This window comes from Crocodylus siamensis, chromosome 13, assembly GCF_052110815.1.
Source record: "Crocodylus siamensis isolate JL-2025a chromosome 13, ASM5211081v1, whole genome shotgun sequence".
Lineage (NCBI taxonomy): Eukaryota > Metazoa > Chordata > Crocodylia > Crocodylidae > Crocodylus > Crocodylus siamensis.
The window spans coordinates 25,172,288-25,199,005 of record NC_143407.1 but is presented as its reverse complement, the minus strand read 5'-3'; the positions used below and the strand labels follow the sequence as shown (position 1 = coordinate 25,199,005).

At 43.4% G+C, this 26,718-nt stretch overlaps 1 protein-coding gene across 7 annotated transcripts in view; it reads right to left on the bottom strand.

The window, feature by feature from the left end:
* The window catches only part of GTF2I (general transcription factor IIi), a 101,436-nt gene that overhangs the window by 73,289 nt on the left and 1,429 nt on the right, over positions 1–26,718 (bottom strand). For all 7 annotated transcript variants that reach the window (XM_090026602.1, XM_090026605.1, XM_090026604.1 and 4 more), the window contains exons 2-4: positions 15,722–15,866; positions 14,949–15,052; positions 11,032–11,170 (exon numbers count right to left, since the gene is read on the bottom strand). In XM_090026602.1, the coding sequence (XP_089882728.1) occupies positions 11,032–11,170; positions 14,949–15,052; positions 15,722–15,830 (352 nt within the window). In that variant the 5' untranslated portion in view covers positions 15,831–15,866. The remainder of the gene's footprint in view (positions 1–11,031; positions 11,171–14,948; positions 15,053–15,721; positions 15,867–26,718) is intronic.

Below are 26,718 nucleotides of genomic sequence, written 5' to 3'. Positions count from 1 at the left end.
ATGAACTAGAGAACCATCCAAGAAAGTACTTTATGCATGAAAAAGTAGGAAACACTGCAATAATCTTAAGAGAAAACAGTTTAACAGAAAGGGATCAAGAAAGATGGAGGCAGTCGCAGAATAAGTTAAAATGCCTATGTTTAAGGAGTCTGCCAACTCTCAAATTGTATTTCTGATGTCTTATTCAGCAGTTACATTATACTCTGTTCTGTTTACATTGTATATGCTTAACTGATTCTTTTTGATAGCAACAGTATGATCTCCCAGTACAGCTGCTTGTACATAGCAAAGTTCTTTCATCTTCCCAACAGACATTTTTAAGCAGATGTCTCCTTTTGCTGAATGAGAGTGCTGTCAAGTCGTTACTAGGTGCAGCTGATAATAAGATCTAAGCTCTTTTCCTTTTTCTACTCCAGTGCAAGCTCTTTTCCTTCTTCTGTTCTCTGAACAAAATCTCACTCATGCAGAGTGAGGAATACCATCTCTCCGTCATAAAAATGGTGGCTGCATTTCAGACGGTCAGCTTAACTTCCCATCATCTGCATCTTCCAGAGGCTTACTTATATATTCCTAGACTCTGATATGAAAAAAGAGCCAAAAAATGCATATGTTGGAGCTGCCCTTACCAAGCATGAAATAGCAGTTAAGTGATAGGTCTGAAAATTTTAAATTTGTACTGAAAACATTATCAAGTTACTACTACAAAGTATATACAAAGCCAGCTAACTCATCATGAGCAGAATTCCGGAGGGGGGGGAGTGGAAGTAACTGAAGCTATAATCACAAATGTATACGATGTAATTTCACTAAATGAGACATATCTTTGCTCTCCTCCATGCACTTTTTGTTTTCTGTGCTTTTATATACCACTTGGAAGAGTCACTTATACTGTGCAAGACTCACTGAAAGTAAATGGAACTCAAAACATCGAAATCCAAATTGTGCCTTGGAAAGTTTTCTCCCTTTGACTGTGGGTTCTTTTCATATGGAACAGTATCTCTCTCTCACACTGCAAGTGCAATGGTAGGATTACAGCATACTGTTCCAACCATAAGTCATTTATTTTCCCCTTTAAAAGGAGTATTAAAAAAGCATAAATCAATTTATAAAAAGAAAATCACCTATAAACTTGGCCCCCTTTCACATCTCACCTTTTGCATTTGCAGTTTTGGAGCATAGAATAAAAAGAGTACAAAAACACCTAAAAAACAGAATTTTTTTTCCTTCAGTGCCATTTTAATTTTAGAATATTTTTAAGCATTTTGTCCTTTGGGTCCTCTCTTTGGTGCTCCAAATTTTCCAAAGGATTTTGTAAGGGGAATACCAGATCACAGACTTCAGCTGTAGTTACTGACTTGTATTCAAAGAAAAGGCTGTGCCACCTAAAACTGAACCTATAAATATGGTGCTGACTAGGTGCAAACTTAATCATAACAACATGGTAAACCTGTGCAAGGGCAACAGTAACACACACCTACAGAAATGTAGTTTCATACTGACTTAATTATCAAGAGCCGATGTCTGCTGACAGCTCCTGGCTTAAAGAAGTACTACATTAGTTCAAAATATTTTTAGATCTAGTACTGCTTTTTTGGCCAGGTGAAAACCATGTTTTGTTGAAAGAGAAACTAACTTTTCCATTAAGTGTCAATGATGTGCTTAGCACTTTTTAAAAAATTACAAACAAAACAAAAATGAAGATGATATTCCCTGGTCCCACTAAACTACGTAGGACAGCAAAATTCCTTGTGGCACAAATCTGCATTACATTTATTTGTAAAAAGGGGTTGTCCAATCAGCTGTCTCACAAGAAAAGCAAAGCAGAAACTTGTGCTTAAGTTGATGGCAAGCACTAGACTACAGTTCCTTTTTATTAGAAGGCTTTACTGAGTATATGGGAAAGAACGGATCTTTAGGTTGGTCAGCAAAGTTACTCCTGAACCAACAGATCCAAAACAGGGTATACGTTGTTTTTAGTGACTACCTCCAAAGGCAGCCTCACTTAAGAAAAATAAATTAAAGTTAAAAACCTCCAAATCTCTCCCCCTTTTAGTAAGTTTGACTATGATTGATAAGTGTGCGCATACACAGAATGTGTACATACATGCACACACAGAAACATGATTTTCAAAATCGACTTGCCTTTCATTTAGCCCATTTTCTTGCAGTTGAATTGTGATTCATTGTCTGTGAACTGAACTGGATTTTGGACATGGTCAAACTCTTACTTGGGCCACCGTTTTCTAGTATTTTGTAAACACCCTCCTGTGTGTTATACCTCTGAACCAAGTTGCTGCCATAAGATGTTAAGACAGATCATTAATCTCAGACTGAGAAGCCTGACCTAGAGTCTACTGATGTCAATGGAAAGACTGCCTGCCCCCCCCTCCACTGTACCACACTAAATCACATTTGACCTGCAAAGCATGCAGCTTAAAAAGGCAACTTTAGAAGCCACGATTTTAAAAACAATGCAGACAGCAACCTAGCAAAGATAAGAGTTCAGGGAGTTCCACTTCAGGAATTAGGTAATGTCTGGGAGCTAGAGGAAACCGTTTACAAAGTTCACACAAGGCTGCTCTCATAGATAAGTAAAAGCCTCAAATCCACCTACCACTGAACGGAGTGCAAGCTTTGCCACCGACTTCAGAGCAAACACAATTAGATCTCAGATTGAGAGCGATTTAAAAAGAAGTAGTTGTGGAAAATCTGAGGAAGGTGTGCATGCAAGTGGGAGAGGATAAAGGGAACCATCAGAGGAAGTTTTCCTCACGGGCTGGGCAACACTCAGTAAGCAGATTTCCTCCAGAGCTCTGAAATACAAGGTCCAGAGCTTTACCTGCTTAAAATAGAGGCCGTACTGCTGAAAAGGTTGCCAAAGCGGTAGGCTTTATTCAAACTTGTATTTTTATGAGACAGGTATTTAACAAAAAAAAGTAATTTGAAATTCATCCTTACAAAAGTTGTCAGTGCTGATATAAATTGGTGGTGCGAGTGTTTGTTCTCACAGTAAACAGATTTAAGACAGCACAACTGCCTAATTTACTCAGAAATCTCTAAGCTGGTGTGGAGTTCTTAAAAGGAGCAAAAGGAACAGAACCATTTGGACAACAGGGAAACCCAGCTACATCAACAATATTCACTAGTTAACATTCACTAGATTTGCACTACAAGAAAGAGATCCACATGGTTTTAAAATAACAACAGAGAAGAAATTATACAGTATACATCTAGTCATCACTGAAAAATTAAACGTGGAAAAGTTTCGGGAAAAAAAAAATACTTTGCGAAGTTTTAGGTGATTTCACTGATTTTCGACTGAAGATGGATTCAACCTGATGTCACTGTGGGACAGACACCTCAGACCTGCATATCATGTTTCTCCCTCAGCGGCTCATTGTTGATTGATGAACTCTTTATTGCAATTAAATAACTAAGTGCGCACTGGGGTTTCATCTGCCACATATCAAATGGATAAGTAAATATCTTCTTAAAAAAGGGCCATAATACATCCATGGTGGGCAAAATACAACCCACGGGCCACATCTGGCCTGTGAGGCCATTCTATCCAGCCCATGGGGCCCCTAAAAAAAATTTAGAAAATTAATATTTCTCTGCCCTCGGTTCTTGTCAAAAATGACAGGACCCAAGGGCAGTGGGACCCAGGGGAAGCCTGGCAGGCTCCCACAACAGCAGGGCCTGCCCGGCCCCGCCCCCTCAGCTGGAAGCCCCAGTAAGGGCTTCTCTCCTGGGACCACATGGTTGCCCTAGCACAGGAACCGCAGGTAGGGGGGGACCCCAGGCAGGGAAGAAGCCCGGGGAAAAGCCGAGCACCAGGAGGGGGGAAGCGGTCCCTCGCCCGTCCCACACTGTGGGCACTCGCAGCCTGCACAGGCCTGCCTGTGCCTGCTCCAGACAGCCCCGTGCGGGCTGTGACCAGCTGCAGCAGGGAGTGCCAGCCGCAGGGCAGAGGAGAGGCTGCTTCCCCCCCGGCATCAGCTTTTCCCCAGGCTCCTTCCCGGCGCAGAGAGAAGTGGCCCCTCCCCACCCTGTGTCTAATGCTGCCTGCTGCAGCCGCTCACAGCCCACCCAGGGCACCAGCCATGGGCAGGGAAGGGCTGCTTTTTCTCCCCCATGCTCAGCATCACCTTGTAACCCGGCCCCGCAGCCAGTCTGGGCCCTGCACGGCTCCGGGCTCGCCCATCCGGGCTGTGCATGGCAGCAGCAGCTAAAGCCCTCCCACTTGCCACACCGGGCAGCGTTTGTGACCACCACCTCTGTGCTGCCCAGCACACGAGCTCCAGACAGGCAGCAGCAGCAAACACTGCCCAGTGCGGCAAGCGGGGGACAGGGGGGTACACCACAACTGCTGCTCCCACGCGCAGCCCCAACAGGCGAGCCTGGAGCTGGCACAGGGCCCAGCCTGGCAGCAGGGCAGGGTTACAAGCTGGTGCTGATTACAGGGAAAAGCAGCCCCTCACTTGCACCCTGGCTGGTGTCCCGCGCTGCAGCCACTTGCAGCCCGCATGGGGCTGCCTGTGCCTGTTCCAGACAGCCCCGCAGGCTGCGAGTGCCTGCAGCAGGGAGCGCTGACTATGGGGCGGGCGAGGGGCCACTTTTCCCCACACTCAGCACCAGCTTCTTCCCTGCCGGTGAGCAGGGGGTTGGGGCTGTGTGCTGTCCCCCACCTGTACCACAGAGCTGGGGGCACTGTGATTGAGTGGGTGGGGAGCCAGTAGGAGCACGGGGTCCGCACCAGTGACTCGGGTCCAGCGTCAGTGGGGCCCAAAGTAGGGTGGCGGGAGCGCGGGATCCCAGACGACAGGGTCTCTATGGAGCTGGGCCAGCTCCCTCCTCTTCCTGCTGGTGCAGCCCAACCTGGCTCCACAGACCCCAGCCAGCCTGTGCCCCACAGGTGCTGGCCTTGGAACACTAGTCCCAGGATGGTGACCAGGGGGTGGGGCACCTGTCAAGGGGCAGGGCTACCCATGTGGCCCTCAACAGCCTGCCAAAACTGTGTAAGCAGCCCTCTGCCCGAAATAATTCCCCGCCCCTGCAATACATGATCCGAGTCTTCAAGGAGGCTGAGAAGTGACCTACAGTCACAATTTGCACTGGACATTTTTTTTTTTTTTTAAACATATATGTCTATGGAGTAGAGGATACTAACAAACTAGGAAATAGCTTACTCAGCAGCACGGAAGCGGAAAGGGATCTCGGAGTCCTAGTGGACGCCAAGATGAACATGAGTCAGTGTGACAAAGTCACAAATAGGCAAAGCTAACTGCACTTTGTCATGCATCTGCTGATGCATGACAAACCAAGGAAGTGATACCTCCCCTCTATCGGATGCTGGTCAGACCGCAGTTGGAATACTGCATCCAGTTTTGGATGCCACACTTCAAGATGGATGTGGATAACCTGGAGAGGGTCCAGAGAAGGGCCACTCGTATGGTTAAGGGCTTGCAGGCCAAGCCCTATGAGGAAAGACTAGGGCACCTGGACCTCTTCAGCCTCTGCAAGAGGTTGAGAGGCAACCTTCTGGCTGCCTATAATTTCATCATGGGGGCACAGAAGGGAATTGGTGAGGCTGTACTCACCAAGGCGCCCCTGGGGGGGGGGTCACAAGAGATAATGGCCATAAGCTAGCAGAGAGCAGATTTATTTCATAGACATTTCATAGACATTAGGGCTGGAAGGGACCTCGGGAGATCATCGAGTCCAGCCCCCTGCCCAAAGGGCAGGAAGTCAGCTGGGGTCATAGGATCCCAGCAAGATAAGCATCCAATTTACTCTTGAAGGTGTTCAATGTAGGCGCTTGAACCACCTCCGCTGGCAGACTGTTCCAGACCTTGGGAGCTCGGACAGTAAAGAAATTCTTCCTTATGTCCAGCCTGAAACGGTCTTGCAGGAGTTTGTGACTGTTCGACCTCGTCATCCCTTGGGGCGCTCTGGTGAACAGATGTTCCCCCAGATTAGACTGGACATTGGGAAGAACTTCTTCACAGTCAGAGTGGCCAAAATCTGGAACAGGCTCCCAAGAGAGGTGGTACTCTCCCCTACCCTGGGGGTCTTCAGGAGGAGGTTAGCTAGGCATCTGGCTGGGGTCATCTGAACCCAGCACACTTTCCTGCCTACGCAGGGGGTCAGACTTGTTAGGGTTGCAAGGGACCTCAATAGATCATCATCTCTGAATCTATTAAATGCATGTTTTTCTAGAACCTATGCTCTCTTCTTTTAAAATCCACTTCATAATACTGTGAAAACATGCTTCCAAAGTTTTGCACAAGGTCACAGCTATCTTTGGACTTTTATTTTTAAAATGTCATTCTAAAGAGATAATCAGTATTCTTAGCTATATCAAATACTAGAACACATGGCATTCAGAAAACAGAAAAAAAGCTTTGGTTTTTAGAGCAATATTAACCATTACCCACACTGTACTTGATCTCTTTAATGAGCAATATTCATGTAGAAAAGACAAGTTAACATTCTTAGAGCAATGCTAACTTTTCAACCCCTCTCTCATTTTCTGGCATGACTATGTATAAGTACAACATTAACATTTCAATATACAGTATATCCAATAACCTGAGATTTAAAAATGAAAAATGGTTAAGTCAGTGCATTCTAGCTTGCCGAGGTGGATGCAGAAAGAGATTTTTAGATTGTACCTCAAGTTCATACACACTGGGCAAAAACGGGATGGTAAGGAGAAGGGGGAGAGACTAATGCCAACACAGAAAGCACCACCACTTATGTCTAATCTGAATTAAACTTCAGTCTGGTTCTTGTCTTTTTGCCCCCCTTTTTCTACCCGAGTTTATTGAATAATTTAGTCATTCAACAATATACATTTTAATGACTCACTGAACTCTTCTCCCAACATATTCAACAACAGCAGTACCACAAAGTCACAAAAGCCCTAGTCTAACGAAGAATACCATACAGGTCTCAGAGTTTTAAAAAAATTAAATTATTTCCTCACAGTACAGCCACATCCATAAAGCCAGTATCTTTATACACGGGGGCTAATGTCAGGGAACCAGCCCCTGACCAACATAAAAAGAAGTCAGCTACTTACAGATGGTATTTTTCACTATTTGTGCTAGCATGTAAATACAAACTATAAAAGGATGTCCTTTAAAAACTTAAAGCAAGCAAATCAACAAACAGAATTCTACCATTAAAAAATAACAGTTTAACATGGAAAAATTGCTATAAATTGCATGCATCTGGTACTCCTGACTTGGGGTTTGAAATATGCAACTGAATCCTGAAACATCCCATTGATTTCACTGTCCTTACTAGTCTAGAAGCTGCAGCATTAAGTGTACTTGACACGGGACGATACGTCGATGATGAAACAAGCGCTGCACAAAACAACTTGAAACAAGCACTGCAGAAAAAAAATTTACAGGAATCTTAACGACATAGTTCAGACAGGCAACATATATTCTGGATCAGCGGAAGGCCCAACGCCAAATGGCTCCCTTATTTAAATTTGATTTTAATTCTCTGGTGCACCACAGTTGAAAGACCTTGTTTCGGAAGCACTGTTGAGAAGGGCAAGGAGCAGAAAGAGATAATCACTTAGCTTATGAAAAGGAAATTGCTCTTGGTTTGACTTCTGTAGTACATAGGTTCTGATGCCTTCATTTTCTCAGTTCTGCACTTCTACAGAACGCAGGTACTGTTTCCATCCTAAAAATCCCTCAGCAGCATAAACACCATCAAGACAGCCCAACAAGTAAAAGCCATTACTAATAGTACATGGCAGCTCCTGAACCCTGCAAATCATTAGAGACTGCCTAATCACAAGAGACACAAGAAGTAGAAGTAGAAGAAAAACAAGAAAAAACAGAGGGGAAGTAGAAACAAAAGGGTAAGTATGACAAAGGAGATATATATACATATGCCACGCAACAGGGAGGAAAAGCAACTGCCTATAACCAGAAACGCTGATGAACTAACATACCTCAACCTGTGCACCTTAAAGGGGAAAAGAAAAGACAATCCTTGTTCTACAGACACGTAAAAGAAAGAAACTCAATATTCTCACTAGAAACAATATCGCTGTCCTCAAAGTGAGTTACAAAGGATTATTTAAAAAAAAGTGACTGAACCTTTTTTTGGTTCCTTTACAGTATATAAAGAAGCTGCTCACAGCACTTACCTTGCGTTTTTATCTTAAAATCATTCTCCATTTTTTCCTGGAGAACAACTATTGTCACAAGACAAGTTTATTGCTAATTTTCACATCTTAACTGCAGGGATAAGTGGCTACCAACCTGATTTTTAGTATCATACCAGGAAAAGCATAATAAATCATAACTGCCTAGGAAGGAGAACTACTTAGCATGACTGAAAATAGTTAAAACTAAAAACACAAATACAATTCATTAGGAATAATTAAATCAAACTTTCCCAGATCCCTGGGAAATAAGATTAGGTAAGCCTTCTTTGGCATTCTCCTCCTCTTTGCATGCTTCCACAACCCTTTTTCTTCTTGACTACTGTTTTGTTTTAGTTTGGAAGGGATGTCACGAAGTAGTGGAATATTAATACTCCTGACATCTCCTGCCTCTTCCATTCGGTTACCTATTAATGACAACTGAAGAAGGATTAGCAATAGCTAGCACCACAGTGACAAAACAAAAGGATGCTAACACCTGAATCCCCAAATGCTTCAATGCTGGGTACCACATGTTGACAAACTAGTCAGCCAACATGCAGAGCAGAAAACCCCCAGGAAGTAACAGCACTATTGGTGCTAGACTGCAGGTAAACTAAAGGTCCGCATTGAAGAAAAACAGACGTTTTGGTAGCAAAAATACCCCACAGCAACAAAAGGCTGATGTGTCTCTCTACAGGTTGCAACACAGAGACTAAGGACATAAATTCATAAAAAGTGAGCAGATCAATCCCAAAGTCTGTCAATGGACCATTTTGCAGAAATCTGGAGACTGATCAAATTTAAAGCCGATCAAATTCTACATATGCTTTTGTAGAAGACTAAAAGCAGATCCTAGCTGAAGCTGTTCACTGGGTAAGAACCCAATGCAAGAACCCTTTACAAGAATGAAAACCTTTTAAATGTGGACAAAACAAAGGCCTGATCTCTGAAGTGAACAACAAAATACTGCAGAACCTGAAATACAGCAGCACATTGTGACCATAAGCAGTTCTGACACATACCAATGCAGGTAAGAGTAAAATGTTATCAGTACCTTAAATTAAACTGGCTTTATGTGAAAAGAATTGCTTTGTAGTTAAGATTCTGTTGCATGACCCACCAAATAAATAAGTTCATTACAAAAACAAAGACAAACAAACAAAAACAACTGAGGCTTAATTTTCCAAAGATTTGCTACATTTCTGTTCCTGTATCTCTCCCCTCATCTGTTTAGGTCAAGGACCTTGTCTATATACACCTCCTAGCATCATGCAGCCAACTACACAAAAAAAAAAAATGACCTTTCATTACCACAAAAAATAGGTAGGAAATACAAATCGGGTGGAGAACTGCTCCCTTTCTGTCCACCTTACTGCACAGGGTCCCAAAAGACATTGCCTTCACTCAAAACAAAGCAAAAATATGCCCGGTTCACTGACTCAGAGCAACAACAGCACCCCATACATCCCACCTTCAGAGAGGAAGGTACATGCTACAGCAGCTTTGGGAGAAACTGTTGCAGTGAAGTCACACAGAAACATCTGCCTATATGTCCATCAAGAGCGTCTCATACTTACAGTCTTTGCCTTTAAATAATCCATTTGCATTTAAATAAGGGCTGGGTTCAGCAATACCCCATGTACTATTTTATTTCTCAGTGAAATTGTAATACTGTATTTTGACATCAATCACTTCCCAATGCAAGAGAAGAATTATAACTTTACTGCAGATCAAATAGAAGAAACAACTGAGAATCCTACCTTGTATAGGAAACAGACTGAGGAAATAAATTCCTCACTAGAATATTTAGCTATACACTTAAATTTATTTTATGTATTGCATTTATTTTGTTTTATATTTAGCTATATTTATACATTTTAGCAAAATCATCAGGCATGTCCAGCTGTTTTCACAATGGAATAAATATAATACACTGACTCACTGGAAACCATTCTTGATGGTCTTTGAAATGCATCCTCCAAGGTGAGTCATAAATCGTTACATCTTTAGGCTAATTGGATAGGTCTTGTCTACTCAGGAAAAGAGTACCGCTTACCTATATCAGCATAGCTTAAAAACAGGGTATTTAAAAAAAAAAAAAAAAACCAGACGCCCTCAGTCACCACCATCACAGATGCAATTATACCAATATAGCTTATTCCTGTGCAATTTAATTGTAGTGGTAAAAAAACCCAAACCAACCCTGTGTAGACAAAGATTTAGTACCAATGTCAAAAGCTCTGCATAAATCTTGAGAAAAGTCATATAAACAGCTAAGGCAGGGGTGGGCAAAATACAACCCATGGGCCACATGCAGCCCATCAAGCCATGCCATTCTATCCGGCCCGTGGGGCCCCGAAAAAAAAATTTAGAAAATTTATATATAATCTGCCCCTGGCTTCTTGTCATGTAGCCCTCGATGGCTTGCTGAAACTCAGTAAGCGGCTCTCCACATGAAATAATTGCCCGCCCTTGAGCTAAGGCCTGTCTTCTGTCACTGGAAGTTGCCCACTACTTATCTGAAGTCTGCCTAAATGGGTACTTTATAAAACTGATTTGGCAAGCAGGATATGAAACACCACTTCGCTTCATCACAGGCTGTCTAACTTAAAGCTGTATTAGCCAGTCCCATAATAAAACCACCTTCTCGCTCAGATTAAAATAGCACTCTAAATGTGATAGCAGCTGTTAAATATAGTTTAGAAGAAGATGCTCCTAAACTTATCTATGTACTATATTTCCATCAGTTGCAGTAAAACCAAGGCACTGTACCATCCTCAGCTCACAGATCCAGTGTGCTTAAAACGTATAATTAAGTAGCGTATGAAATACAAGATACATTGTTGAAAACTTACAGTATTTAACAAAATCCTTCTGAAAATCTTTCCTTGTATTGACAAAGGCTCTTCCTCTCTCGGTTCCGACTACAAACACATCTGTTTCATAAACGGCAATACAAGCGACTTCTGCTTTGGACTTGGCAAGTTCTTTACACTATAAAAAATGAAAACAAAAACAGAGCTGCTTTGTATCACAATAATTAAAAGCACAAGTGTAATTTTACATGGAATCAAGTGCCAGACAGTTTTACTTTAGAATTGCCACCACACAGCCCTCAGAGTGGTTGCAAATAAGTGACACTTGTTGGCAGTAGATAATTTGTACTGTCATTGTGCCTTCCATCTGAAAAATCCACAGTGCTTCTTCAGAAGCACTAATGAAATCAAAGCCTTGTCCATACTCAGAGGTTTGCACTGATTGAAGTGAATCCACTTGGAAACTAATATTGCTTGATCCCCCTTGTTAAGATGTTGCTAAATCAGTTGAAAGGGTGCCTTATACTGATTTAGTTGACTGAGAGCATGATACACCAATTTAATTAAATCAATTTCTAAACAGATTTAGTCCAATTGGTATAACCTTAGGGTTTAAGCAAGGTTTTTTGCCTCAAAAGATTCCTGAGAGGATAAATACGATTCACTGTATTTTACAGATGAAGCACCAAACTTGTTGCTCCAGGAAAACACCCTAACTTTTGAGTCCCAGTCAGGGCCGTCCCTAGGGGGAGCAAATTGGGGCAACTGCCCCAGGCCCCGCACTTTGGGGCGCCCCATGGAGGAGCCAGGCAGAGCAGCAGCTCCATGTCCAGCTGCTCACTACCTGTCCCCCCCACCACTGCCAATGGCTTCTTCAGATCCGGAGCCCATGGGATCAGAGTTGGGGCAGGGCCCTCCATAGGCCGATTTGTCCCAGGCCCTGCTCAGGTTGCCTCTGGTCCCAGTCCTGTCCCTTCATCACAGAACCACCCTTCATCTAGCCCAGGGGCAAGCCAGATCTGGCCCACAGGGCCCCTTCATAACCCCCAGCCCTTGCTGCCCCTCTGCAAGCCAGGGAGTGCTAGGACAAGAAGGTTCTGCCTGACAGAGCTTGTGCCTGCCATCCCGAGGCTGTTCCCAGCCTCCCTGCCTGCAAGAGTGGGACTGCAGCTACGGGCCCCACCAGACCACGGCCATGGACTCCCGATGTGGGAAAGGGGGCAGGACGCAGAGAGCGCCCGACAGAGCTGGCCCCACACACACTGCAGTAGTGCCACTAGTGCACTATAGGGCTGGGTCACACTGGCCCCACATGCTGCCACCACATGCAGCTGGGGACTCAGGTAGGAGTGCAGAAGCTGCGTGCTGCAGAGCCGGGCAGAGCTGGCCTCACAGACTGCCACCAGATGTGCCTGGGGACTCAGGTGGGAGCACTGTGGGGCCAGGCTGCACTGGCACTGCATGCTACCGCCACTTGTGGCCAAAGACTCGGGTGGGAGCACAGAAGCTGAGTGAAACTGACCCTGCACCCTGCCACCACATGCAGCCGGGGACTTGGGCAAGAGCACTATTGGGCCAGGTGGGGCTGGCCCCGCTTGCTGCCACCACATACAGATCCAGGGACTCCCACACTCCAGGGACTCCGAGGACTCACCCCGACCATACCTCCAAATACACTCTCACACTCCCCGCCCCCTTGTCCACACACACACATACACCTCCCCAACTACATACCCCACAACCACACCCCTCCACCCAAAATAATTGCCCACCCCGATCTAGCCACAGAATGGATATTTGCTGTTTTCAATCAGCACGCATTGTTAGTACCTGTAAGCTCAACAGTTTGATTTTACTTCAACTGTTGGTTTAAGCCAAACTTCTCCTGTGCTTCAACTTTACTTATTAGGCAACTGCAGCCAAATGAGCAAAACATACTGGCAGAGGACAATTAAGACCAGTGTAGCTTAACCTGGCACTCAAAACCACAAAATCCCTTGCAACAATATATGAAATCCCACTGTGACAGGGCACCTTTGATGCCTGCCACTTTAAGGGCCCGAGCAGGCTGTGAGGCAACCTGCAGGTGACTGCAGATCCAATCAGGCAGTCACATGACAGACAGCAAGCCACCTGACTGCAGCTGGGCTGCACAACCTCAGCATAAAAGAAGGTCCTGAGGGGTGGAGCTACCAGCTGCTGCAGAGATAACATCACCAAGCTAAGACCTGCTGCTCCCAGGGACACCTGCAGGTCTAAGGTAGGAATTATGGGGATGGAGGAGGTTCTTAAGGGGCCCAGTCAGGTCCCAAGCCCAAGAGAAGGCTCTGGGACCTAGGGTGAGCAAGACCCAGCCTAGGAAGGGGCTTAGAGCTTGCGGGCCTGCACAGGGGCTCAGGTGAGGCCAGTTGAGCGAAGGGCTGCCTTCTATAAGATCTCCAGGGCTCTCGACAAGCCCCGTAAGAGATGGCCGTTTACAGTGGGGCCTAGAGAAGGACCCCTGCGGAATAAGAGGGTCAGCTGTTGCTCCACTGAGGCCACGTCATCCCAATTGGTCCAGGATGGAACCAGGGCCCAAGGGGCAGAAGGGCAGGCATGCCTACAGTGAGGGGCAGGCCAGGGCCATGGAGAGTTATCTGGCCTGTTGGTGGGGCCAGAGCCTAGAGAGGCTGAAGGTCCCTTTGACTGGGGGGGCGGGGAAAACAACACACACCACAGCTAAAGGGAAGACTGGCTCAGCTGGACAGCAGGCTGTGATAAAGGAGGCTAAAGCACAGTCTCTGGATGGGAGGCATCCGATGAGGGGTCTAGAGTCGGGGCCACACGAAAAGAAGCCAGCAGATGGATATTATAATAGAGGACCCAGGAGAGCAAGCAGCCAGGTATAACATATAGGAGCTCAGTAAGAATAAGACCAGGGCAGACAGGCCTGCGTTGGTTCTGGGGCATGACCTAGAACTACACCCTGGTAGGAAGGATGGTGTGGTGCGGCTGCTGGTGGCAAGGCAGCCCTCGGGGAATGCCAACCAGTGGCTCCCTAGTGAATGGTGTGTATGGGACACTGTAAAGCCTCAGCCCTTGCTGCCTTGTGCGTACTCCGTGGAGGGGAAAGGCTAAGGGAACACGCCCTAACAGAAAAGCACCAGGCTTGAGCAAGAACATGGAGGCCAAGACAGCCTGAGGTCCAAGGCCTGATAACAGTGAGGCCTAGTGAGAGGCCTGAGGGAGAGTGAGGTCCAGGCATATCTATGGACAGCTGAGGCCTGAGTGGGCCATGGACCAAGAGTGGAGTCCAGGCACATCTACAGACACTGGAGGCCCATGGGCTGCGAGGCACCATAGCCCCAGTGAGGGGACGCGAGTTGAGTCCCCAGTAAAGGGGCCAGGGGGAGTAATAGCGGGTAGTTTGGGCTGATGACCTAATATGGCCCAGTAGTGAGGCATGGGGAGTTAGGAGTATTTTAGATGCCATTTGTGAGGCATGGGACGCAGTAAAGGGAAGGTCAGAGCTGTGCAAAATGCCCTACGCATCGGGGCATAAAACGGACAGCCTTCCACCTAGAAACAATTACTTATTTTATTACAGCAAAGGCAAGACAGGTGGGTAGGCCAGTACTGTGACTAGCCGGGGATGGCCCCCTGTCACACCTATCATAATCTCTCATTTCAAGGCCTGTCCCTTTCACAGTCAAAAGTTACAGTGATCGTTAGAATGGTTTCCCTGGGTACAGAATGGAGAGAGACTTTCCTCGAGAACCAGGCTAAAAGACACATTCTACTATTAACTCGCTCTTCTATGTTTGTTCTCTTTATAGAGCAGTCTGTTATTGAGCAGACAGGTAAATGAAAAATGGCGTGCAATAATTATTTGTCAGTGTTGTGTAAGGGACTGGTATAATTTTCTATATGCTGAGAGACCACTGTAACTACTTGATCTACTATCCGTACTAACTAACCATCGACTCCAGTGCTGACATAAGAAAGGTAACCACCATTCTGCTTTCAGAAGTCTCTTCATCATGACCTGATAATGATGGTGTTGTCGCTTGGGCCATTATGCCTGTAAAGAGAAAAAACAAACTCAGTTTTTCAAATTGAGTTTTTCCACACGTGATTTTATTCTGAAACATGCTTCTGTCTCCAGTACCCTAGGTAACCAACATTTACTTACCAGAACTAATTAGGTGCACAGAGGGGACCCTAGTTAGGCATGTAAAAAAACGGAGCCCTTCTCTACCCTTTAAGTTTCTAGACTTTTCTGATCAAAATAATTGTTGCTGTAATCTACATCATGATAAACTTAGCTCAGCTTTGCAGAAAACTATCTTCAGCCAAGACAACAGCAGTAGCAATAAAGGCTTGGTATTTTTTTTAGGCAGACAAGATTCTTTGGGTAAACGTGATGGTCTTTTATTAGACCAACTAAATGGTATTTTTTTAGTCATTCAGCTGACGTTAAAATTTCAAAGTCTACTGCATGCGTTGTCACAAGTACACCTTCCCCTCCCTCCCTCCCCACCCTTAAGAAGTCAGCTTTCCATCCCCTACCCCCAAAAAAGGGAGCCAAAAAAGGAAGGAGGGGAGTACAGTGAAAGCCGAGACGCTGGCTTATTTTCTGCCTGAAACAGATGTACCCCCTCCATCCACTTCAATTCAAGCAGCTGAGGGACTCAGTTGACTTAAAGGCCATTTTCAAAGGAGAGCCATAATGTTCACTAATCAAGCTAACCTTTCTTTAGGAATTTTTGTGGTCTGCTAGCTGCTCCTGGTCTCTCTTCTCCTATTTCACAGCTTTGCAGAATGTTTTTGGCTCTCTTCAAAATCGTGGATCCATCCATGGAGACTGGTCTTCAGCTGCACCTACGGTTTCAGCTCTGTTAAGCAGGAAAGGGAAAGAGAATGAGTTAAACATTAGGCTCTGACCCTGCTCTATGTAGCCAAAACTCTGGAAGAGAAAATATTTCTCTTCATTCTACCTCCCAAAAGACAGGATGTCTCTTATTTTGGGGGGGGGGGGGATTGGTACGCAAGAAAATGTGATAACAGATCACCGAAGTACATAAGATGTTCACACTCTAAAAAAACCAAGAATATTAAAAGCTGTAGGCAACTGGGAGGAGGATGGGGAGGGGGAGATTTTCTGCTTTCTTATCGCCACTTCGGAGATTATTTCTTTACTTATTTCTGAACTTATTTCTTAAACCAGTAGAAACATCAGGATTTGTCAATTCCAGTTTTGCTGCAAAAATCTACAGACAAGAGAACTTCATAAAAGGTGAATGAATACTAGAAGAAAAAGATTTTCTGGATGCTGGACTGTTATAACTTGCTAAATTTACAGCTATTTAACTTGACCTCTGGCAAACACTTAGGAAATAGTAGCCAAGAAGTTCAACTACTGTCATCACCACTACCACCATCCCTTTTGTTGTCCAGCGATTGGCACAAGAGTCAAGACAAGGTCAGGGAGACGGGACAAAACAAAATAACTCCCAGAAAACCATCCTGTTTTTTCTCGTGCCTTCTCTAACTTAGACAGACACTTTGGTTCAAGCTTTTAAAAGATCACACGTATCCAACCATGTGGGCAACTAAGTCAGTCAGGATGGTGCCTGTACACAATAACTACTCTATATGCATAACAGTGCATGCCCATTTCCAGAAATGTGGACTCTGGTTTAGCCTTTTTGCCGTAGGAACTTAACCAGTAGACTGACTAGACTTCGTGTCATTATGGAGTTCTCTGGTCCACTGAAGTCTTCCCTCTCAATCTTAACTGAACATGACTGTATGGTACTCTTTAAGGCTGCCATTATACATGCCTGCAAGCAGACAACTACACAGGCTCTGAATTCTACCAGAGTGGATTTGATTTAAATCAAATCCTTTTAAAACATTATTAATATTATGATTTAAATCACTGGTCAAGAAGATTTTATTTAATCATTTTCTACAAAACGTGCATGCTTGTTGATATCCTTTATTCATTTAAAATCTTGAAACTCTGCACTTTTAGAGGAAGGTAAGAGCTTGATTTTTGGGTGCAGAAACTTGAGAGAGAGAGAGAAAATAGGGCTGATGGGCAAGCAATCAAGTCTGTTCTCTCTCGTCTCCGTACACAGACATTAACAAGGATGTTATTGCTATAGAGATACAAATCCAGAGTGTGAGAACTGAAACTAAGCATCACAGAGCTGCTTAATGGGATCTTCTAGAGTCTAGAATCTAGACTGAGCACACTGGGTAGAGTGGTTTTTTTAATCTTTACAGGAGCTTCTGGGAACCCTGTAAGATTGGGCCCCTGCTATAGTCCATGACCTGTTGTGAACTATTTACAAAACTTTTTAGAAAAGTTTACATTAATATATTGGCTCATACTATATCATTAGAAGTTAGAATCCCTTTTCCATGATAATGCCTCTGAACTTTAGCATCTCTTATATTAAAGCTATCTTTATATGGGGTTAATTTTTTTAAAAGCATCTTAAGCAAAAAAAAAATAAAAATCAGAAAATGTGATTTAATCACATTTTCCTGATTTAAATAAATCTGCTTCTTCTTTTTTTTAAATTGTTGTTTTTTTGTTTGTTTGTTTTAAATCCACCTTGGCTGTTACTTTAGTGAAGTGCAAATGCTTAAACACTCAGCATAAGCTTAGTGAGCTGTCATTTAAGACATCCACATTACCGTTCCAATTTTAACAAAGTCCTGTATGACCGTAGTACTCATCACCACAATTCAGACAGGTTTACCAACTTTCAAAGTGCGCTATAAATGCAGTCCATGGTGCTTAACCACCTCCCAGCTTTTGGACTGTTGAAGGCAAAGACAAAAAGATCTGGCAAAAATGACTACCTCTGGATCTAACTCTGGGTGCTTCTATTTACTACTTGATGAAGTCACACTGTGCTCTCTACCTTCTGCTTTGCAGAGCAAAAGGGGGCTGGAATGCATCTGCCTAAGCCATTCTAAAGCTACCGGCATCAAACTATCAGCATCACATTTTAAGCAATTCAGTTTATTAATACAGTGCGAGTCACTACTTCAGCTAAACGATGGAAAATATACACTGTATTTGAACAGGTTACCTCCACAAGACAACCGAAGGGAATTATGTGGAGTATTCCATAAGGTGGATTTTTCCTGTTTGGTTGTGAAGTAAAATTTTGAGTGCAAAAAAGCGACATGAACCACGATACAATTTTTTTTTTTTCCCCAGATGAAACAGAATTGGAGGGTACTCTCCTCAGCTGAGATGGCACACAGCACCTCCCGCTTAACCAGGATGGAATCGGAATTAAATCTTTCCCGCCAAAATATATTCCCACAACATTTATGATCAGATTCACAGCAGAGATGCAAGACTTATTATTCTACTCCATATACAAAAAGCTAGCCACACACCTGGAAAATGCCTTCCACATTTCACCCAATTTATCCTCTATCAATTGTATAGTTTCCACCAGTGCCCCTTCCCACATTATTAGTGGCAGTGCTTATTATTAGGAACAGTACCACCAAGTTTGACAGGTTTACAGACAGTGCCTACACGTTTAGTCTCTTAAAAAGAGGCTACAGAATTGCTCACCATAAACATCCAGTGCAAAGCATTCAAGATCACCCTTGGGGCACTCTAAATATGAGCCAGTGACCCAAGCAAGGAGGTCAGTTTAATCTTCTTCTTCCACCACTTGTCCCTTCTAAACAGGGTCACTGTTGCAGATCCTGGCTCTCCACCAGCTTTGGTCATACATATCAGCTTCTTCCAACTCCTCCTCTCTCACGTCCCTCTCCACTACGGCCATGCAAAGCTTCGGTAGCCTATTTGATTCAGAGGAGATTTGGCAGCTGAATCCCCAAATCGAATCAGAAGACCCATTAAACGGTCCAAATCAAATTGGAAACATCCAAATTGATTCAGAAAAGAGTTGCACAAAAGATTCGGAAGGCAGGCTTGCAGGAAACAGAAACTGGGAGGGGGAAAGGGAGGAGTGCTCTGATACTGACATCTGTAGCTGGCCAGTGACTGATCTTTCCCTGAGTTCCCTTCCAATCACAGTGCTCTAGGGGAGGGACATAAAAACAACATAAAGCTGTAGGTGAAGTGATCCGTTTCTGTGCCTTTTGTGAGCTGTATTTGTCTTGCAGCAGCAGCATCTGAAAGGTTCTGGCTTGGTAGCACTTCAACCTCCTAGATACAAAAAAACAACTCATGGACTCAATATAGACATTAGATTTACGACACACTATAACCTGCCTGACATCTGACTCCCCAGGTACCTCTCCACTTTTACCTGCTACATCCCCCTTCTCCCTCCCTGCCCCGACACCTCAATTTACATTTTCACTGACCGGCTCTCTTGCATGCAGACCAGCATCTGGCTTCTTTACTATTCATTCCATTCAGGAAGAGCACACACGCCAACTGCAGATGCTTCCTCAGCCCAACGAAGCGTTTTTAAACCCAAAACTTGCTAAGATATATTTTTCCAACTATTCAGTTGGTCTAATAAAAGACTGACCCAAAGAACCTTGTCTGCCTATGTCCTTAGACCAACATGGCTACAACCTACATCCCTTAACACAGAAAAGTGATGCAAGCTTTGCTTTAAACAGTTTGAGGTGCACTATCTCCTTGAAACGTGGCAGGCTTCATGCCCTCAGAAGGGGCTACCATCCCTGCTGTTTTCATCCAAATCTGCAAAAAAAAACCAAACTGTCAAACTTATAGGTATTTTAGTGATTCCCCATTATAGTCTATGGCCAAGTCGAAAATTGAAATCAGGACAGCAACTTGAATCTCCGAATCAAATCACTGCCCTCCAAATTGGCCGAATCAGAATCAAATACTTGCTGCTTCACACAGGCCTACTCTTCACTATCTTTCTCCATGTCATCTTCAGTCTTCATCTCTCAAAAGAGGTCCATTTAATACAGTCATCAATTACAAGCAGGCTACAGTAATGCTGCTTATAACGCTATTGCCAGTTTTCACTGCTGAGAAATGCCCTTCAAACAGGCCAATATCTTCTATAAATGATACCAGGAACTGTATATAGCCCTTACTGCTTTGACCAAAGCCTGCAATTCTGTAAACAGTAAGGCTCTACGAAAGATCATATTGAAGTTTGGCTGGCCAGGGAAATTTAAATCACCATCCTAAGACTCCTTCATGACCAGATGACTGCCTCCATCCTGTGCAGCGGCTCCACTACAGACCCCTTTGCCATTCAAACCAGTTGGTGTCAAGCAGGATGACACGATCATACCCGTTCCGTTTTCTATTTTTCTTGCAGTCATCAAAATGGTCATCTGCAACCATATGACATAGGCAGCAAGTACAGGATAGACAGGAACCTTTTCAATCTCTCCTGCCTCCATGCCAAAACCAAAGTTATCTCAGCCTCAATTGTGGAACTTTAGTTACACCAATGATTTGTGCTGTTGTTGCATATACAAAACAAGACCAACATACGGCCCTTCACCGCTTCTAAAGCATACCAGTGCCTGGGACTGACCCTTAACATTAGAAAAACAAAGGTTCTTCACCAGCCTGCTCTGGGCCAAACAACTCCCCCAGCAAAGTTCCTCATTGATAGACAGGAGCTGGTGAATGTTGAACACTTACATACCTCAGCAGCCACCTCTCAAAGAGAGCCAACATCAACAGGGAGATTCAGTATAGGATCCAATGTGCCAGCTCTGCCTTCAGAAGACTGAATCTTCATTTATTCAACAATTACAACATACGGACTTGAACAAAGCTCCTACTATATAAGGCTGTGGTAACCCCAGCTCCTCTCTACCACTGTGAAGTTGGGCGACCCACAGGGACCACCCGAAGAGCCTGGAACGCCATCGCCAGCTCCACCTCTGGAAGATCCTTGGCATAAAGTGGGAAGATGCCACTGTTCTCCCAACACCAACACCACCAGTATGAAAGCACTGATTATTCAGCAGCAGCTGTGGTGGACAGGGCACTGTGTGCACATGTAATGTGTATTTACCAAAACCACTGCAATTCTCCCAACTCAGCCAAGGACAAAGGATATGCAGCAGCCAGAGGGAACACCTCAAGGACACACTCAAGGTGAACATTAAGAAGTGTGGCACTGACACCACAGACTGGGGGAAAAAAACCAGCCTAGGACAGGGCTACATGGCAATGCCTTGTGAGAAAAGGTACATCTTACTTTAAAGAAAACCATCTTGCCCTGGAGGCAGAAAAAACAAACAGAAACAGAAAGAAAAGGAACAAGACCAAGAAATCTGTAGTACAACCCCACTTTAACCACCACCTGTGGCATCTGCCAGACAGTCCGCAGCTCTAGGATCGGCCTTGGCCACCAACTAACTCATCTACAACCCTTCACTTGACCCGTGGGAGCGATCATCCTCAACCATGAGGGATCGCGGATGAGGATTTATAATGATCTGTGAATCCTTCAATTTCATTGCCTGAAGAACAGCCTGCCCAACAAGTAAAGGCTTGTAACACTAAATAAGCCATTACTTCATTTAGATCTTTACAAAGCCACAATTATGTAGTGCAAAGAGAATCCTGCTAGAGAGATGATCACTGTGACTCAGAGTCAACCAACAGAAAAAAAGCCCAAGGACAAAAGGAGTGAAAAGCAGGGAGGGGTAAACAGTAGCTTTGTGTACGTTAATCTAACCTAGGCACGGCTCATTCAGGACACTTCAGGTTTACAATCATTTTGGGGAGGAAGGAAATAAGGATCTCTCAGGCAAATAAAAGCTGAACTGTCAGATAACTTATTTTCTCTATTGAAAAAAAGGTTCACATACCAACCTTTGAAGACCAGACTATCCTCTCTGCCAGTTTCTGATGGGCAGAGAAAATGAAAGAACAATGTTTTGGCATGATAAAGGAAAACAAGAGCTTTTAAAAGATTTTCATACATACACAGCATATGCAGGTTAGGGAGAAAAGGAAGCACGATAAATAATGGCAAGCCAATTTTACACCTCAGCAGCTGAAATCCAACGAGAAATGTGAAGACAGGTTATGGGATTCCTTTCACGAGAACACGGTCAAATTGCTAGGAGAGAGACCTGTAACTCCAATCTTTGCATCCTGCTTAAAAGGGAACAATGCCAAGAGAGGAGTTAAATCTCAGGCTTGCTGGGATTAAATGTCTGCTTTCTGTCAAACGTTTGGTTTTTTTAATGCTGGAACACTGGACAGCTAAAAACCACAGACCTATGACAAGATTCATCTAAGCAGAAGCTTCTTGGTAAGCACCCTCTTACCGCTCCCATCTGACACCACTACAAGCTCAGCAACAGCAACCCATTAAGTGCAGCAGCTGGGACATTTGCTGTCGCCATTTCAATCCTACTCCCACTGCAGGGATTTAACTCTCAGCAGTGGAGTCAACAAGAAACAGCACTGAGCATTTCATATTAAGGAGGCTTATCCACATGCATCAAAGAAATACTGCTACTTAAAAACCATGCCCTGATGAAATGCAAGTAACAGCATTTGTATCATTATCCCACACGAGCTCTCCAGAACCTGAGGCACTATTTTCATTGATTTTCAGTACTCATATATTTGACCTTCCTTTCTTCCCTCTTCCAAAGGCAATGGCAACAAGTAGGAACTTAACTACATGGCCAGATCCAGAAGAGGACCAAGCACCCAGCAAGTCTATGGACATCAGAAGGCACTACAGATACTCAGCACCTCTGGTGTTATCCTCAGTGTTTAATGCATGAGACTTCTATGACAGGAAACAAAGCTCAAAATCATTACATTAATGTAATGCAATTGATTGGGGGTGGGAGGGTTAATGCCACATCCATAAAGGTCTGCCCCAAGAACCCATTCAAAAAAGTTTCAATTTTAGTAATTCTATGGCCCTCATTCACTCCTTAAAGATGGATTTTCAGCCAGAATACATGGATCATAAATTTTACTAAAGATTCACTGGCAAAAGATACTTAATTCTAGGACCTCATTGTAAAAACATTCCTTTAAAATATGTTGAAACTAAGATGTGTTATATCCACACCAGTGAGCATAACCATATTTGAAGAACTCTTTTAAAACTTGTGTATAACAATTTGTGACACAGGAGAGGTGGATACAGACATATGCATGTACCAGCAATTTACTGATATAATCAAACTGCAACAAGATTTTTTGGGGGGTGGGGGGTTGGTTTTTTAATAAACCTTACTAAGCAGTGGCATAAAAATCAAATGTTGTTTCTGTTTGGGTATTAACAGCTTCTTAATTACATCATTTGTGCAGAAATATTTTTCTGTATTAATATTCAAGTAAAACTGAGGTTCTGGGAGTAAAGTCACTTTAGTTTCAGTATGCAGAGAGTTCTATAGCAGCACCAAGATATTAATGAATTAAAGGTAAATCATGTAAACAAAAATTGAAATATTATTAATCATAAGAGTCCCCACCATCTGATAATGTCAGCCTTTACTAATATAATTATATTTACTTAGTAAACATCATGTTCATGTTTAATAATTATTATTTTGGTTCTTCATGCCCATCAACACTAACACAGAATATTTCAGAAGCAATTTATTTTGAACTCCACTGCTGTTTAGCTAATTATAGCAAAACTAATTTTGGCATTTTTTCCAGGGTGACAAATTATCTTCTCAGCTAGTACAGGCTGGTCCTTTTGAGTATCTGTGCCATCCTGTGTTAGTCAGAGGACCCAATGCTATTACTTATATTTCAGATCAAAAAAAGGGTTCAACTTCTGGGTGTCCTCTCCCAGTCCCACATACAGACTGCACACCCAAACGTGCATTTTAGCCCACTGAAACGTTCATCTGACCTGCTTACAGCAAGCATAGTTGATCTCTATACACAGAGCAGCTCTTCTCACACCATCCAAGCTTGGGCAGCCAGAGCATACCCCATTCCCTAACTACATGTGTGTCAGTATTTTGGGAAAATCTGGGCAGCCATCCCACTCATCTTCTCTTGGGGTCTGTTAATCCTTCATTATTTGTTTCCTTATGCCTCTACCCTCCATTTTGCATCTTGGTGACTAAAAATTCATCCAAGAAAGCTTCCATGAAGTTCCTCATTAAACTCATCAATTCCGTTCCTTCTTGAGTCAAGACGGTTGTTACAAAGCACCCTGTAGATATACCCCCATCCTGACACACAACTGGAGGTAGGACAGGACAAAAATAAAAAATGTCTACCCTTTAGCGACTTTTCAGCATGTGCGCCAGAAAAAAAATCAGTTGGTTCAAACTTTTCACAGGAATGCAACATTTCTGACAAAGCTTTCCAGAGAGGTTTCTCAGGTCCAGAATGCCAGATAGCTGAAAACAGCCAACAGCCTGGTGGTTAGGGGACTTGCCTAAGATGTGGACAGCCCTGCTTCAAGTCACAGGTCTTGAGTCAGATCTCTTTCCCCTTGATTATCTCCAAATTACAGCTCAGCATCTTAACCACTATATTACTGAGTATTCTAGGCTCATTCATGTTTTCAACAAAAAGTTTCACCAGGTCTCACTTGAGTCCAAATGTGGAGCAGAAATACTTAACATGCGGTATGAGAGAGATCATCAGCACCTTCAACATGAACACCTGCAGGCAGGAGCATGGAGGAGTAGAGGTTGCCCAGACCTTCCATCCCCACTTTAAACCAAGTGCAGACATTCAGTGCCTCAATGACTGCAGTTACACACGCATCCAGGAATCGAAACTGGATCTCCAGCGTGGCAGACAAGGATTCTGTTGTTCAAAAAGGACTCTGCTTAAATCAAATTTGAATCACTGCTGGTATAACAACCAGTCCTTCTACTATATTCCTAGCATTTAAATATGAGGGAATCAGATTACCAGGTCAAGTCCTATCTGGCATACCAGATACTAAGTGAATGGTACAAAGCCTTCATAATGGCTAATAAATGAACATTTAAAAATACACTTCAAGGTTTGGCAAGCAAGTAGTTACAAAGCACTGGGAGAGGCTCATGTCAAACCATGAAAAGCAAATTTAAATGACAGTTTTTATCTGTCAAAACTGCCATAACAAATTCACGGCCCCATAACCTAGTTACCCTAGAGAACCTTCCTGGTACTTCTGTTCTTGCTCCTTCTAGTTGCACCGGAGATCTCTGCTTTTCTTCCCGTTTAACTTTCCAAGAACTCCTCTTCCTGCAGTATGTATGCTTAGCACCCAAGGTCCATATACATATTCTTGTCAAGGCACTTTACCCAACATATTGGCCTTTCAAGCAAGTTTATAATTAATGTTTCTATGCATAATCCCATCAGCATACATATAGGTAAAAGATGCACATATCCACAGGAAAAAGAAAAATCACAGTGCAATGGGACCTCGAAGTAAGTCCACTATTTTCCTCTGATAAACCTGATCCGTTCTGAAAGAATAAACTTAAGCTTACCATACAGAAACTAAATATTTTTAAAGCTCGATAAACTACGCCCCAAAAATCTATCAAAATTATTTTGAATCCCTCTGTTAAACAGTTGGTATTTCGTTATTTCTACTGAAAGTTCTCTCATTTTTCTAAAAACGAAGAGGACTTTTTTTTTTTTTGTCTTCATTAGTATGCAGGCATCAAGGCTGTTGGGCCAAGTTTTTATTCCATCTGCTTTTTCTCCTGCTGTGTATTTCATGCTTTTGTTTTGTTTTGTTTTGTTTTGTTTTGGCCAACACAGTGAAATGCAAGAGGATGTAATCCAAAATGGTACCTCATTAAAAATCACTAAGACACACAGCTAGAGAAGACTTACGTGCAGCATCAAAGTTAGATTCATTAGCCTTTTTTGGAAAAAGGGCTACCACAGGTTTCATTAACAAGACATTTGAAAAATAAAATAAAAGGCCGTGCCAAAAGTAGGATGAAGAAGTCTAAACATATTCAGATCAAAGTATGATTTAAGACAGGCTCTCAAAGATGCTAAACACAGAGCCTGTTGGCACCAAGTTCTCCTCACTTCTTTATACCAGGTAAGTCTATTTACCATAAATCAAGTACCACTTGTCTTTTCTTAGAAGTGACTTTTCAAGACCAATAGTAACACATGTGCCACGATGCCCGAGAACTTGCTTCTCCCCGGCAGTTTCCCAGGATCCACATATGGTGGTCTGAACAGCACAACTGCAAAACACGATTTAGTTGACCATTTGGTTGAATAGTCAAGTTATTCACAAATTAACTTTCAAACACACAGGCAGTTTTGCTACCTACCATGATGCATCATAACTTACACAGCTGTATTTTTTGGTACCAGTCCTTGATGCAATAGATGAATGTCTTTTAAAAAAAAACCAACTGTCTAAAGAACAAGTGCCAGGAGCCTGTTCCTTCCCCAAAGGACCAAGACACTTTCACACACAAAGAAATCAGTGTGTGGTAGAAACAAAGAGACCAAAACATTCAAATGTTGTTGTGCCCCAATCCTAGTCCAGATGGACCACACCTGTAAAGAGAACGCTTTCCTAGGCCATACAATCTTTTCCTTCTCCATTTTGCTCGCTTGCAGGAAGGCCAAGAGTGCCACTAGAGATGCTTCGAGTAAGATGGACACAACATTCGAGAGACAGATTTGGCTTGGTGCACGTGGAGACCCCCACAGACATCCAACTCCGTATGAGAAGTCCCTATAAGTCTCAGAGCTTCCATAATATCAAGGAGGTCTACATGAAGAGTTCATATGAGCACTGGGACCCTGATATCCAC